This window comes from Polistes dominula, unplaced genomic scaffold, assembly GCF_049000335.1.
Source record: "Polistes dominula isolate Pdom_NZ unplaced genomic scaffold, Pdom_raw_medaka contig_78, whole genome shotgun sequence".
In the NCBI taxonomy this organism is placed as follows: domain Eukaryota; kingdom Metazoa; phylum Arthropoda; class Insecta; order Hymenoptera; family Vespidae; genus Polistes; species Polistes dominula.
In genome coordinates this window covers 2,673,796-2,690,945 of record NW_028301042.1, presented here as the reverse complement: position 1 = coordinate 2,690,945, position 17,150 = coordinate 2,673,796, and the positions used below count along the sequence as shown (strand labels likewise).

Here is a 17,150-nt window from a genome sequence, read left to right as displayed (position 1 = left end):
AACAATTCTTCAATCATCACATGTTCATACTAGAACAAGAGGAATATACTAGGGAAGGAATCGAATGGACGTTCATTGACTTTGGCATGGATCTACAGCAGACGATTGATCTTATCGAGAAGGTATTTCCGAGCCAAAATTTCTCTCAACAGAACCAACAATACCCAAACAACAACAACAACAAATCCCCAATATATACATATATTAATATAACATATGTATATATGGGGAAATATAGCAGTTTGGGTAGGATTGTTTTATGAAACAAATATTTTGTTGGTGATCAAATTGGCATTAAACAAAACAAAATATCTGAGGGATTGTCAAGGTGGATTCAACCAAACCAAACGAATAAAAAAAAAAAAAATTATTAAGGAATCGAATGGACTGACTGCTCGAGCATGTGGAATTATTATTACTATTATTATTATTATTATTATTAATTGCTAGATCTTTACTAATATAGGATATTCTAATTAACATTTCCTATATTTTGCTATATCTCTATATGTCATGTCTGTTATCCTTCTTCATTATTTCATTCTCATCATTTTTTGCTTTTTTTCCTTTTTTTTTTTTACTTTCTACCAATGCGTTTTATCCAACGATCGATTTTGAAAATTGTTAAAATTTATTATTTTATTTTATTTTTATTTTGTCTTCAATGAAGACTTCGAAGAAAAAAAAACAGAAAATTGAATTAAATTATTTCAATTTAATTTGTTAAACGTATTTTATGATCATAACCCTTGTTAGTTATATTTTTTAATAATTATTTAATAACAATAACGATCGTTAAATGATAAAACACATTTGTAATTTAACCTTCGGTAAGGAATATTCGTATTTGCGCAAAATCAATTGGTCGTACGCGAAGCTTTTTTATTTTTTTTCTGCACGTGAATACAAAAAAAAAAAAATAGAAGAAAACAATTTTTACAACAAAAGTGTGATCCTGATTATCCAACAAGGAAGGAAAAAAAAAAAAAACTTTCAACGATAAGAACAAGAAAAAAAACACATTTGTTCGAATCGTCGTAAAATTTGACTCTACAAAAACTTGAAAATACAATTTGTGAGCTTTTTTACTTTTTTTTTTTGTTTTAAATTCTTTTTTCTCTTTTTTTTTTTTTTTGGAGATTTGGAGAAAGTTAAAACCCTTTTTCTCTAGTTTTGTCTTTTTTCTCTGTTTGTTTCTTTTTCTCTGTATTATGCGTGTTCGCTTCTCCTTCTATTCTTCTTCCTTCTTCTTCTTCTTCTTCTTCACCTTCATCGTCATCCTTGGGATGGATTTATTGACGATGCAGTACAACAGTTTTGAGCAACTCTGCATCAACTTTACGAACGAAAAACTTCAACAATACTTCAATCATCATATGTTCGTCCTGGAACAAGAGGAATACGAACGCGAGGGTATTCCTTGGACGTTTATCGATTTCGGTATGGACTTGCAGTCGACGATCGATTTGATCGAAAAGGTAAAAGCCGAGTATTAGCGCTCGTTCTACCATTTTATTTTTTTTTCTTATATAATTTTTTTTTAGACACGAGCGTTTTACTCGACTCACGTATAACGAAATTAAAAATTTAACCTCTTAAACACGGCTAGCTTCTTTGTACGACAAGGTTAAACGAGAATTACATGTAAACGGGTACAACTGCAATGTGTGACGATGAACAATGTTGTTCTTTACACGATTGTATTGGAGTTTAGTTTTTAATGATTTAATTATAATTTTTCCTTTTTTTTTTTTTTTAAAGAAATAGTACACATATATTTTCACTTTGACCTATTTACTCTTTAATAATTAATAATAAAATTAAATATAATATATTTGATAAGAGGTTATCCGCGAAAGTCACTGTAGTTGCGCGTCGTACTGCAAATATGGCATCCGCGTAATCCACTATAATGGCGTGTAGTGCCTAAAAGGTTAATATATAAAAATGTAATATAAAAAATATAATATTAAAATATAAAAATATACAAACCTTTTTTTCAAGGAAAATATGATAAACCAAACAAAGAAATTGCAAACGTGTTACGCGTTTATACGGTTTTTTTGTTTTTTTGTTTTATTCATTTTGTTCATAATTAATTTACACAAATTTAATTGTGGTAGAAGAAAGTATTATTTAACCCTATTTACATTCCTATGTCGAGTGTGACTCGACATCAATTTTTTTGTTCCAAACAAACAATTAATCAAGTGAAACTTCTTTAAAATTACGTTTCATTTTTTGTATACCTTTTCAATTATTATTAATCGTTCCGATATTTAATTCATTTTTTTCTTTCCCCTTCACACCCATATGAAATGAAATAATTTCCATTTAAACCTTAGCCTTTCATTTTTGTCACGTGTCCTTTGAAAAATTTTCTTCCCAAAAGAAGTTTCACCTGCATAAAAAAAAAAAATATTCAATTGCAATACAATTACTATCGCTTAGCCTTACCTTTTTATCTGTCTGTGTGTATTTGCACGTGTTTGTATTTAATCCTTTTGTTATGTTTTTATTGTTTAATTATTGTTTAATCAATATATATATATATATATATTCACAGATTTAATCAATTTGTTATCGTCCCTTTTGTCCAGTGAAAGAGAAGAACAAAATTGAACGAGATTATTTGTAGAATTATTATTACATTTTAACATTAATTAATATTTTGTTACAATGTAATATATTGTTCGTAACGAATAGTATCGTTTATTAAAATGTTAAAGTAGAATTATATATATAAAAAAAAAAAAAAGAAAATATAATAATGCAAAATTTACTAAGAGTAGCGTTCGTTAATTTTATTAGAAACGTTTGAATCAATAAACAAATACAAACAATTATAAATATTAAAATTAACCTAAATAATAGTAGACATTAATTTAACAAAATTCATTTCTCTAAAATATAAAACTATATTTGTATAATAATATTTAATATACTAATAATAACGTATATTGCAAAAGTCATTTATGTGACTTAATTAATTATTAAATAAATTATTACAATAAAATATATTTCAAGTTTTGTTTTAAATTTGTAATGATATTAACGTTACTCTTGGTTTTTCTTAAATTTAACATTAACAAATGAATTTTTTTTTCTAATATCTTCGTTGTCATTTTGTTTTGTTATTATGGAAAAAAAATTAGCCCATGGGTATCCTCTCGATTCTTGAAGAAGAATCTATGTTCCCGAAAGCCACTGACAAGACATTTGAAGAAAAATTGAACAACAATCACTTGGGCAAGAGTCCTAACTTCTTGAAACCTAAACCACCTAAACCAGGTCAACAACCGGCTCACTTTGCTATTGGCCATTATGCTGGCAACGTATGTTTTTTCTTTTTATATTACAATTAAAATACAATTATTATTAATATTACCATGAAAGAAAAAAAAAAGATCAAATTGAACAACAATAATTGATAAAATTATTACAAATAAATTATTTAATTAAATTTAGTATAATTAAATTTATAAATTAGAATTTAATTGATAAATTCAATTTATAATTATTTCATAATTAAATTTATAAATTATATAAATCTGCAAAAATTATTACCAAAAAATTATAAACAAAAATTAGCATAATTGCTATAGTTTATGTCCAAATAATTATATATAATTTTTATTTAATGTTTATCATAATTATAAATATAATCAAATCAAAAAATTCGTTCTTTCACTAAAATGGCAAATATTTGGTATATGTTGACATTCACCCTGATGAATTTTAATAAATAACAATTTTGATCTTTCACGGTAACATATCACAGAAAACATTTCCTATAAAATTGATACACCCACATATATATATAAACTAACATACTTATAATATATATACCTGAATGTTTTAGGTACCATACAACATCACTGGTTGGCTAGAAAAGAACAAGGATCCTCTGAACGACACTGTGGTAGATCAATTCAAAAAATCATCAAACAAATTGTTGGTCGAAATCTTTGCTGATCATCCCGGACAATCCGGTGATGCTGGTGGTGGTGGTGGTGGTGGCAAAGGTGGACGTGGTAAGAAGGGTGGTGGTTTCTCAACCGTATCATCGTCCTACAAGGAACAATTGAACAACCTGATGACCACCTTGAAAGCCACACAACCTCATTTCGTACGTTGTATCATTCCGAACGAAATGAAACAACCGGGTGTCATCGATTCACACTTGGTCATGCATCAGTTGACATGTAACGGTGTACTTGAAGGCATTCGTATCTGTCGTAAAGGATTCCCCAACAGAATGGTTTATCCTGACTTCAAATTACGGTAAGAATTTTGAATGTTTTTCTATCCGAAACAAAAGTTTCAACTAAAGGGATACCAAATAAGAAGATTAGTTCTCGTTTACGTATTGAAATAATTCATTTTCTTCTCGTTGGTATCCTTTTTTGTTTAAAACACATGACATTTACAATTAAAAATGTACGAACGTATTATTATAATTAGTCCCCGCCCCTTTATATAGCGCGATCACTGATTGGTCGTCAAGATTAAAGAATAGATATGGGATTGGTCCCTGAGTAATTGCAGATTTTGCCGATAGATGGCCAATTGCTAACCTAAAATATTACATTTTTCTTTTCATTTTAGTTTAATTCTTCGTTACAAGATTAGTTTAGGATAATTGGTTAGTTTGTTTGTTTGTTTTTTTTATATATAAATGTAGTAAAACAATTCGTAAATTCAATGAAAAGTAAATAGAAGAAAAAAAAACGTTTAATCCTGTGGTCGAACAGTTACATGATCTTAGCACCGGCTACTATGGCAGCCCAAAAGGAACCAAAGGTTGCAGCTGCTAAATGTCTTGAAGAAGTTGGTCTAGATCCAGACAGCTATAGGATTGGTCATACAAAGGCTAGTTGATAAAACAAAACAAAAACAAAAAATGAGATTTGACCCTTTGACCCCCATATACCCCCCACATTTACCCCGATAGATTTCTTTTCGTGTTTTCTAAACAAAAAAAAATAATTACTATATGAACACATAAATATTATTCCAATATTTTTTTGAATTATGATGAAAATTATCAATGCTTTCTTTGCAATTAATAATTGCAAGATTTTCCAATTATTTGGAATAAAAGTTAACAATTTTCATTCGTTAAATTGGAATAATAATTTCGTGTCATTTAGGATGATTATTTAAAAAAGAAAACAAAAAACAACAAAAAGAAATTTGAAATGAACGATTGAAAAGTCCCAACCCCTTTTTGCAACCCCCCTCAACCATCGTAGTAGTTTGAATTGAAACAGATCCGTTTGAAAAGTACCCCCTACCCTAAAAAAAAACAAAAAGTAGGTTTTGAATTGTGTGATAGATGTTTATGGATCCTATATTTGTTGAGAATTCAATCCAATTAGAATTATCGTAGTTAATATAGTACCCTGATAGTAATTATGAAACCAAAAGAAACAAACCAATCATAATAAGACAAAGTATTTAGTAAGTTTGATCCCTGTAAGGTATTTTTGATTAATCCCAGTGTGACCCTTTTTATTACAACATCATCGTTGAGATGATGACACAAATTAGGGCCACCTATAAAGGGGAATGGAATGAGACCACAAGATGATGCAGAACTTAAACGAAATTTAGGAAACAACAGGATTTGTTAAAAACAAACTTATTATAGTTGTGTTTTATCCTAGTATTAATTGTTCCATAAACCTGTTTGTTTTTTCCCTCCCAACCTTTGGTGAACCCTAAAAACCCTTTAGGTACAAGATCTTGGCACCTGCAGCTGTTGATAAAGTCGCTGGAGATCCAAAGAAGGCTGCTGCTGCAATTTTGGAAAGTACTTCTCTCGATCCTGATCAGTACCGTCTTGGACATACCAAGGCACGTTTATCCCTGTATAAATGAAAATTAATCCAAGGATCTTGAACAAAATTGAACAACAACAAAATCACCTAAGAGTCGTTTGCTTAAATACAAAAAAAAAAAAAAAACTAAAGGCAACAACGATTATTTCATTTTGTTTTATCTCAATGAAAATTTGTGTAGTTTATTTTTAAATAATTTTGGCAATTTATATTTAGTTAAATAACTGTAATATTTTGACTATTAATACATTTGACATGTTAAGTTATTTTTATCAATGACATAAGGTTGACTTTATTTAATCTATGCCAAATAAATTAATTAAAATGTTTCGTAATATTTTGCTAAAATGATACAAAATTATTTATTTTTCTCGTTTTTTGATCGATGTTGCCTAGAGAAAAAAAAATAGAAAAAAAATATATATATATATAAAACGACTCGACAAGTGTTTATAGGATTATTTTATTAATAAACAAATAACAAACCTGCCGCCTACTCGTGATTGGTCCTATGAAGATGTAATATAACAAACGTATAATGCAAATATTTTTTTTTTTTCGAGAGAGAAATTACGCTTTATTATTATTATTAATTTTTTGTTTAATCTTCTATGTAATTTTATTTGAATTAAATAATTAGAAAAAAAAAGGTGAAACGTTCTTCTCTCTCTCGAAAAGAAAAATGAATTGTCCTGTTGATTACTTTTTTAAAATATTAAATAATTTCAATTACAAAATGTCTGATTTATGTATCCAAAAAATTGATCAGACCTATTTCGTAATTGAATTATTTTTAATATTAATCAACATTATCATTTTTATCTTGTATAATTACAAACTGAAATCATAAAACAAACACAAAGCAGCATTTAAGACGCTGTCAAGATAAAAATCATTTGATTCTTCTAACAATATTTTTGTGATCAATTTTGTTTTGTTTTGTTTTGTTTGTTACGTGTATCCAATATCGCATATAAAAATGCAATTCACCCATACAACCAACGACGCGCAACCAACACAGATACAAAATTCTGTGCGCCAATGCCATCAAAGAACCATGCGAACCGTCAAAGGCAACTCAACTGATCCTGAACAGTATCAATTTGGAGCCTGACCAATATCGTTTGGGTCTTACCAAGGTACATGGGTTACCTTTGGGTCGTACCCCCACCCCAAACCCTTTTCGCAATTCTAACAGAATGTTAGAAAAACAATGGAATACAAATGAATTAAAAAAAAAATAAAAAAACCAACATGCTTTTTAATAATAATTCCCAAATTCGACTAATAACACCCATGCTATTTTATTCCTCATTCATTTCTCATGCTATTATTTAAACAACAATTTTATTCTTGCCTTTGTGTCGTGTGTTTGTGTATGTTTGTGCCAATTACAAAACAAAGTAATTTTGTCCATATCCAAACTTTTCTTTTTTTTTTATCATATTAATCATAATTATTGCTAATTAATACGTCCATAGTTAATGCGCATTTATGATTGTCCAATTAAATGAAAAATATCCGTCACGAGTGTTGCACGATTTCATTGATTTATTCGTGAATTAAAAAAAAAAGAAAAAAAAATACAACGTTCGTTGATTATTTTATCGATTAATTTTAAATTCAACTATTACACTTTTTTTTATGTTATATATTATTAATTAAAATTGTTTATAATAAAATACAACCAATACACAAGTAGTCAATTAAACGCAAAACAAATTTAAACATATGTACAAAATTATACAAAAAAAAAAAAAATGATATTAACGATGAAACAATCAACGTACGTAAAAAAAAAAAAAAGAAGACTTTACTTTCTAAAATTATTATTTATGACTGACGAAATATGTTTTATACGATAATATATATAGGTATTCTTCCGTGCTGGAGTCTTGGGTCAGATGGAAGAACTTCGTGATGAACGTTTGAGCAAGATTGTATCATGGATGCAAGCTTACATTCGTGGTTATATCAGCCGTAAAGATTACAAAAAACTACAGGAACAACGTTTGGCACTCGTCATTGTACAAAGAAATTTGCGAAAGTATCTTCAACTACGTACCTGGCCGTGGTGGAAATTATGGCAGAAGATCAAACCACTCCTCAATGCAACACGTATCGAGGACGAATTGGCTGTAAGTATGATTACAATTATTTTTACTTATTTAAAAAAAAATATATACACATATTTGTACACCTTTTTATAGGTTAGGTTAAATATAACTCGTTAGTTAATATTTCATTAATATTAATAAAATTCATTCGTTAGTTTAAATGGTTGATTTAATACTCGACTTATTTTGTTCTTTTTTTTTTTTATCGAATTGCCAACACATCACATGATAAACATTGATTTGTTTTTTCATAATACAACACACAAAATAATACAACAATTACAATACAATACATAAAATAATAATACATCAAAAAAAATATAGAAAGTAAGGTTAGGTTTTCGTATTTAAACCTGAAAAAACGTGAAATAATTGAGATTGTGTAATACAGCGCCATCTTTTGGAAATTTATAGAACCTAGAGAGTTTAGATAACCTTTGAATCATTAATAAATAATCTAAATTATGAAATTAGCAATAAACAATAAATAATCATCGTGATAAAAATTATCCTATATTCTAAATTGAAACAAATCAAATTAGATGAAAAAAATTTCATTGAAATTGGTTGAGTAGTTTTGAAATTATTAGCGGACAAACATATTGTGACACTGAATTTTTATATAAAGGCATATATATACATTTTTTAGATCCAGGTTAGGTTAAATATAATAAATTAGTTAATATTTAATTAATATTAATAAATTATTAACAATTAATTGATACTCCACCCTTTTTTTCTTTATCGAATTTTCAACAAATTGGTGATAAACATTAAATTTTTTTTTTAACAAAAATGTTTAACATTTAAAAATCGATGATTTAAAATAGAAAAAAAAGATGGTCGTGTTGTAAATTGAAGTATGGCTGATCCAGGTGATTCAAATTACTTTGATTACACGAATAATGTAAATGATTAGATTTATCATTGATATATATATATATGTATACATGTGTGTGTGAGTGTGTGTGTGTGTATATACACTAAACTTCAAAGAAACCAACGATTTGGGAATACCAAATGTCGATCAATTTTTGGAACACGGTTTTATAATCTTACGTTTAAAAAAATATACTTTTGAGAGAACCTGTCTGAAAATTTCTATTTTTTGTTTTTATTTCTTCTTCATTTTTAATTTTTTTTTGTTTTTTGTTTTTTTTTTCCAAGAGTTATAAGAAGTTTGTTACTTCTCTTCTCAAGAATTTCATTTCATTTTTATGAAATATAATAATATTATTTTGTTGTTCAACGTTTCTTCGCGAAAACGCATAGAATATCGTTTGGCAAAGTTTATTTACACAAGTCAGTTTTTTTCATTTTTTTTTTTTTTAGCAGAACTTCTCTTCATCCATTTTTGTTTCTGTTGTATGTGTATCTTCGAATTTAACATTTAATGGCACATATTTTGCAAAAAAAAAAAGAGAGATAAATAAATAACGAAAAAAGAATATAACGTATTTACATGTGTGTGTTTTGAGGTTAGATTATTTAAAAAATAAGAAATAAATTACGTATTTACATGTGTGTGTTTGAGGTTAGGTTATCAAAAAAAAAAATCGAAGAAATAATAGAAAAAATTGTGGCAAACTTTGTTCATACGAAAAAAAAAAAAAAAAAGAAAAAGAAAAAGAAAATTGTTAGGATAATTTTTGATATTCTTAGAAACGTGTTTGCTAAAAAGGCACACCCCCTTTTTGCCTATTCTTATTCCATATTACGTGATCCAAAAATAGAGAAGGACATTTGGTGCATGAATCAGTTACACTTACTATGATTCCTTTTTCATCTATTTAAACGTCACATTTCAGAAGGCATTGTCCGAAAATGAATGATCATTATTATTATTATTATCGTCGTCGTCTTACAATTAGTTGTCCTCGTCATCATTATAGAATACTAGAAATAAATTATTGAAGTCAAATGAGAGATTGATTTATATCTTGAATTGATCATTAGATATCTTTGTTCTATTTTCATTACGATCATTTTATTATTTATTATTTCACAATGACGTTTTTTTTTTTTTAATTATATTCAATTATTTGATATTTAATTTTAATTAAATTAATTAATAAAAAATAATGAAAAGAATCATTTCAATTATTTGATTAAATAATACATGAAATGTGAAAGTTTGTTGTGAGATATTTCAATGAATATTAATTAATTTATTAATTTTTATTTTATTATTAATTATTATTATTAATTAGGATGATTAATGATCATCTATAAATGATTTTATTTAATAATACTAGAGAGAAATCTAGAAACCTAGATATTTAAATAATTATAAATTATTCAAGAAGAAAAATATAACAGTTTTTAGGTTATGATCTGTAAAAGCAATGTTACTGTGACGATCTTTCAAATTATTTTATTAAATAATAAAACAAATCTCAAATTTAATATCAAAGATATTTAAATTAGTTTTAAAATAATTAAAAAATTGTTAATTATAATCAGTTAACAGAAAGTTGCTAATAATTATACATAAACTATTTAACTAAATAATATACGAAATTTAAAATCTGCTATCAAAAATATTCAAACAAGTATTAAATTAAAAATTTGAGGTTATAATCAATTAATACAAATTAATGATAATCTCAATTAATTTAATTAAATAATACAAAAGAACTTTAGAATTATAATCAGTTAAAATAAGAGATGATGATGATGAAATAATAAAACAAATCGAAAATTTTGATATGAAAAATATTCAAACAAGTATTAAATTAAAAATTTGAGGTTATAGTCAATAATTACAAACTAATAATCATCTAAATTAATTTAATTAAATAATACAAAAAAACTTTAGAATATAAACAATATAAAATATTAATTAAAAAATATGAAATTAATGAAACATTTTTAGGTTATAATCAATTAATACAAAGTAATGATCATTCAAATGATATAATTAAATAATAAAAAGAACAAAAATCATTTTACTATTTTTACCAACAACAAAATCATTTGAAAAAAAAAACAATCAATTAATCCCCCCAAAAAAATATTCAGAAATGTAGATGGGAAAGTTGATCTGCAATGATTGACCTGCTGGAAGCTAAAATGAGATGAAACAGAGAAAGAGAAAGAGAGATTTGATTCTGGAAGACATTGCTGGCCCTTCCGGGGAACATGGTCGTTTCTAAATTTGTCGATTTGGTTTCTCTGTGAGTCTCTCTCTCTCTCTCTCTCTCTCACACACACACACACACACACACTCTTTTGGTCTCTTTTTGCTACCCTATCCCTACTACCATTCCCATCATCGGAAGAGGAGAGAACCGTTCTAAATATTTTTATACGAAGATACACCGCTGGAGTGGTGGTGGGGGGAGGAACGGGTGGAACTTGAACCAAGCCAATTGGATACGAGGAGGATTTTGGGTAGAAAAGTTGAGCATCGGGTAAACGAGAATCCAGTTGGATACGCGAACTCGTTCCGACCTTTTCGAAATAGAAGAAATTTAATATCTTACTGATATAAAACGAAAACGAACGCGTACGCACACATACGCACGAACACACACACACTCATATATATTTATACGTATATATTTCGATTTAATAAGAAAAGATTTCTTTTCTTAACGATATTTTCACGAATAATATTTTCTTCTTTTTCATTTATTTCATATTTTTGTTTTTTTTTTTTGTTTTTTTTTTTTAAATTTTATTTAAATTTGTTCCCGTATTCCGAGTGTTGAATTCAAAATGGGCGACACTGTGATATTGGAAAATACGAAAACGTTGATTAACGGCGAACGATTAGACGGTGAATTGCAATTACAGGCACTCGAGGAAAAAGCCAAAAAAGCTCAAGAAGCATTCGAAAGGGAAGAGAAACTTCGCAAGGAACTCGAGGAACAAAATGTCAAAATTACCGCCGAAAGGAACGCATTGCAAAAGCAATTGGACGGCGAAAAGGGTTCGCTTTCGGAATACATGGAAAAATCATTGAAATTGGCTGCCCAAAAAGCTGACATCGAATCCCAACTTCAAGTAAGTTTTTTAATATTACAAATATTTTTAATTATTTATTTAAAAAATTACCGATCTTTTTGAATCAAATTTTAAAACAATGAATAATTAATTGAAGAATTTGTTCAAGTGTTTCTGATAAATTGTAGGAATCAATCAGTAGAAGAAATCAATCATTAATCGAACATATTTTTTACAACAAATAATAATCTCAATGAAGATTCAGTTGTTGATAAATTTTGAAATTTGTAGAAACGTTTTCTTGATACCTATAGGAATAAACTAGTAAAAGAGCCAAGGCATTTGTCAGACATACATTTTTTATAAAAAATATTCATTTAAATTGAGAATTTCAGCTGTTGATAAATTTTGAAATTTGAATTAAGAATAAAACTAGTAGAAGAACTCAACCATTAATCGGGCAAAAATATATAATTCAAATAAAAACGCAGCTGTGTTGATTAATTATGAAATTCGTAGTAAACGTTGCTAATTAGGAGTAGTAGAACTCAAGCATTAATTGGGCACATTTCTAACATTTTTAATAAAAATATATAAATTAAAATAAAAACGCAGCTGTGTTGATTAATTTTAAAATTTGTAGAAACGTTGTGCTGATAGCTGTAGGAATAAACGAGTAGTAGAACTCAAGCATTAATCGGACACAATTTTTAATATTTTAAACAAAAATATAATTATAAAATGAAAATGCAGCTGTTAGCTGATAGCTTTAGGAATAAACTAGTAGTAGAGCCAAGGAATTAGTCAGCTTAATTTTAATAAAGATCTTTTGAAGAAAATCAAGTAATAATTTAAAAAAAAAAAAAAAAAACATATAAAAACAGGAAAGATCAAATTTGACACGCAAGTATGAGAAGCCAAAGATTGTGCCCCAAGCGTGTTGATTTGGATGATCAAGTAGGTGGTGTTTGTGATGATTTAGTGGTAGTGGTAATGGTAATAAGTAGAGTAGGTATGGCATTAGTCAGACACATCCTCCGCTTTTTCAGTTAGCACAGAGAGGAGGGCCATTTTTCTTTTGACGATACGAGTCATCCGATTACATCGACTCATATTCGGTCTCATTTATAAAAGCGCATTCTAAAATTATTCCCCACAACGATTTATAATCTGACACGTGCTTTTAATCCTATTAAAAATCTCCATTTCTTTTTTTAAAAATAAGAATAGAAAAAGAGAAATCCAAAAATTGTTTGTGTGCAATAATTTGTTTTGGAGAAAAATAGATGACTTCCTTCCAGGAACACGGATGGTTAGGTTTGGTTTCTAAAATGAATGTGTAGGGAAGAAGAAAAAAAAAAAAAAAGAAGAAAAAAAGAGACAATTTTATGATCGTGCACAACCCACTCCAGCATTCCATACTAAATCTATTTTTATCAAAAGACATTCGATTTTTCTCTCAACATTTCTCCTTGCTGGATGATTTCTCAACTTGAAATTCTTTTATTTCAAATCTCGACCTTTATCGATCAATCTTAAGAATCGATATCGATTTATTAATCATCTTATGGTTACATAACCTTAAAATCTTTAGTAAAACTAAACGAATTCAATGTAATTATTGAATCAACGATTAATTAATGATCAAAATATTAATAACAATAACGGTAAACAGTAGTAATAGTAAAAATTCAACATTTTCTTAATGGAATGAGAGTGAGAGAGAGGAAAAAAAGATGGAGAGTTTAGTAATGTTTCGTTGCTGAAAATATAAGTGACTCCATTTACGGGCAGGAGGAAGGAAAATGGGGTGAAAGAGGGAGAAATGAGAGAAATATAGGAAGAAGTAGGAGAAGGATGAAAAGAGGAAGGGGGGATAATCTTCTCTCTCTCTCTCTCTCTCTCTCTCTCTCTCTCTCTAACACTCTGTTTCTTTCTGAAAGAGTATTTTGCCTTCTGACTTCCTCCCGTTCCAAATTTAGACCCCGAACGATCCCAGATTCCAGGTTATTAAAAGAGGGCGTGGCAGTTACGTGCCTGGAAGAAGACGAGAAAACGAAGTAGGAGGATATAACAGGTGTAGGGTATTTATACTTTTGGGTTAGGTGTTTAAATGTATGCGTCATTTACCAAGTCATCTTCATCATCGTTATCCTCGTCATCATCGTTGATCCCCCTTTCATATCTTCTTCTTTCTCACACTAGTTATGTGAAGAATTTTTTTTTTCTTATCCAAACCCCGAAATGATGCACTTGGCATCATCTTCCATCTAAACTACGAAATCATTCCTTCGTACTAAGAGTTTGCGAGTATGATGTACGACGATAGATGGCTTGAAGATGATCATGCCAAAATAAATTTACTTCTTCTTTCTCTCTTGAAATTTTCTGTCTTCTACAATTAATTCTAACCCCGTTACATAACTTTAGATAAGTCATCATGTGTCACGAGGTTTAGTAACCTGGACTCATTGATTATGATGATGATGATGACGATGACGATGAATCAAATGAAATAATTAGCATTCCTTATGATCAATCTTGACGTAATCCTAGAATTAGGTTCAGCACAGTTAACTTTTGTTTAATTTAATATAAATTTTTCTTGCCATGTTGAACAATTTGTTTTTTTGTTAATTACTTATTTCAAAACAATTTACAATATTTGTATCGATTATAAAAATATTGATTCATCTTCACCACTAATGGATACAATCAAAATACAATTTTGAAAAATATTGTAATTACGAAATGGAAAATATTTTTATAAACAAATGACAACGATACAATTGAACAATAAAAACAAATTTCATTTGCATCCTAATATATTATTGATTGAAAATTTGAAAGAAAGATCGTAAATAAAAGTTGAATCGAACGTTAAGTGAGGTTATGTGTCTTTGACATATATTAAATTTATTATTATTGTTCTAATTGAATGTTATTTATTATTTCATAGGATCTCAACGACAGGTTCAAGGAAGAGGAAGACGCTAGGAACAATTTATTCCAAAATAAGAAGAAACTCGAGCAAGAGGTTGCCGGTTTGAAGAAAGACATTGAAGATCTCGAATTGAATCTTCAAAAATCTGAACAGGACAAAGCTACGAAAGATCATCAAATTCGTAATTTGAACGACGAGATTGCTCATCAAGATGAATTAATCAACAAATTGAACAAGGAAAAGAAGAACCAAGGTGAAATCAATCAGAAAACGGCTGAAGAACTTCAAGCTGCTGAAGACAAGGTCAATCACCTGAACAAAGTTAAGATCAAGCTTGAACAAACATTAGACGAGCTTGAGGATTCTTTGGAACGTGAAAAGAAATCTCGGTAAGAGATTCATACGATTATTTTCATTTTGTTTTTTCTTTAATTACACGAACGAGTTTTTAATCTTTTGTTTTTTTTTTAATTAATTTGTTTAGCGCCGACGTTGAAAAGGCAAAGAGGAAGGTAGAAGGTGATTTGAAATTGACCCAAGAAGCCGTAGCCGATTTGGAAAGGAACAAAAAGAATTGGAACAAACTATTCAACGCAAAGACAAGGAACTCTCATCGCTGGCTGCCAAATTGGAAGATGAACAATCGTTAGTTGGAAAACTTCAGAAACAGATCAAGGAACTCCAAGCAAGAATCGAAGAACTCGAAGAAGAGGTAAGAATCAATTTGAAAAAAAAACCAAAGTTTACTTATTTATTATTATATAAGTGTACTTTTATGCTAAAATAATATGATTCGTAATGAAATTAACCTGGGATCCTAAATAACTCAATGGATAAAACAGTTAATCTAAAAAAAAAACAAACAAACAACCAAAGTTTCGTATTCTGGTCCAGTTCCGTGGTTCAATTTTTACGAATCTTACTTAAATAAAAACAATCGTTCATGTATAGAAAAATAAATGAAGATAAAATTGTTTTGTAAAAATCAAACAGATCGAAGCAGAACGCGGAGCACGTGGCAAAGCAGAAAAACAACGAAGCGACCTTGCACGAGAATTGGAAGAACTTGGCGAACGTCTCGAGGAAGCTGGTGGAGCTACCTCAGCACAAATCGAATTGAACAAGAAGAGAGAAGCCGAACTTAGCAAATTGAGGAGAGATCTTGAAGAAGCTAATATCCAACATGAAGCTTCACTCGCCAGCTTGCGTAAGAAGCACAACGATGCAGTTGCCGAAATGGGAGAACAAATTGATACGCTTAACAAGTTGAAGGCTAGGTAAGAATACTGATGAACATAACTTAACAATAATTTCAGATAAAACAATACGACTCATCAAAGAATACACGATACAATATGACAATTTAGGAAACCCTGTTAGAAATTATTTGTGTTTTATTTTGTACGAGAATTATTGTCAGGACTAGTAGTAACTTAAAGTTTTTGATAGGGCCGAAAAGGGCCGTCATGACATCCACGCCGAGCTGAATAATTCTCGTGCCTCGACGGATCAAGTTTCTAGGGAGAAGGTACATTCAGAACAAAAAAAAAAACAAAATTGCAACGAGATATAAATGTCTGTGCTAATAACGTGACCAGTTTTCTTCATCTTCTGATTTTTCTTTTTTTTTTGTTGGCCCCTCTTACGTGTATTTTTCAGAATATTCCAAAATGAAGAAAAAACGTGTATTGTTTTTCCACAAATAATTGTCCACGATGCACGACGAACCCAACGTTTATAATCTTTACAATAATCAAAAACAAAATTAGATATTTCTGAATAAATTAATCGAAGAATTAACTGGACAAATCAAATATTAAAACAGGTAAAAAAAAAAACCCTCCAAGTTTGAATCCCAATAAAGGGTGTCCAGTCAATCCAACGATTAATTTTATTTTCACAATATTTTTCAATTGTTTTTTTCTTTTGTGTTGACAATATTAACTTAACCTTCCTGTTTTTTTAAATCTTTTCCATAATCAAAATAGGACCGAAAAAGAAAAGGTTCAATACTTCAGCGAGTTGAACGACCTTCGTGCCACGGTTGATCACCTGAGTAACGAAAAGGTAAGGTAAACCCTTTTGTAATCCTTTATCCTAGCGTATAATTGAATACGCGCAACCCTAATGCAAAAAATAACAGCTTTGCCAAGCAGCTTACAAGGAAGGATGGAAAATATGGAAAGGGGAATGATTTATATGGTGGTACACCATAGGATGATTGAAATCATTTGAGTGAGTGAACCTCGAATGCATTATGCTTGTTTATACATTTTAACATTGCTTGCTTTTTGCTTA

The 17,150-nt window shown here is 28.9% G+C and overlaps 1 protein-coding gene across 1 annotated transcript in view; it reads left to right on the top strand.

Annotated features, from left to right (window-relative positions):
• Positions 1-17,150, top strand: part of Mhc (myosin heavy chain) — a 48,756-nt gene that overhangs the window by 24,526 nt on the left and 7,080 nt on the right. Inside the window, 10 exon segments of the mRNA XM_015331259.2 lie at positions 3,156-3,335; positions 3,863-4,284; positions 4,755-4,872; positions 7,718-7,981; positions 11,759-11,968; positions 14,868-15,241; positions 15,337-15,416; positions 15,419-15,564; positions 15,846-16,129; positions 16,841-16,919. Coding sequence (XP_015186745.2) covers positions 3,156-3,335; positions 3,863-4,284; positions 4,755-4,872; positions 7,718-7,981; positions 11,759-11,968; positions 14,868-15,241; positions 15,337-15,416; positions 15,419-15,564; positions 15,846-16,129; positions 16,841-16,919 — 2,157 coding nt within the window.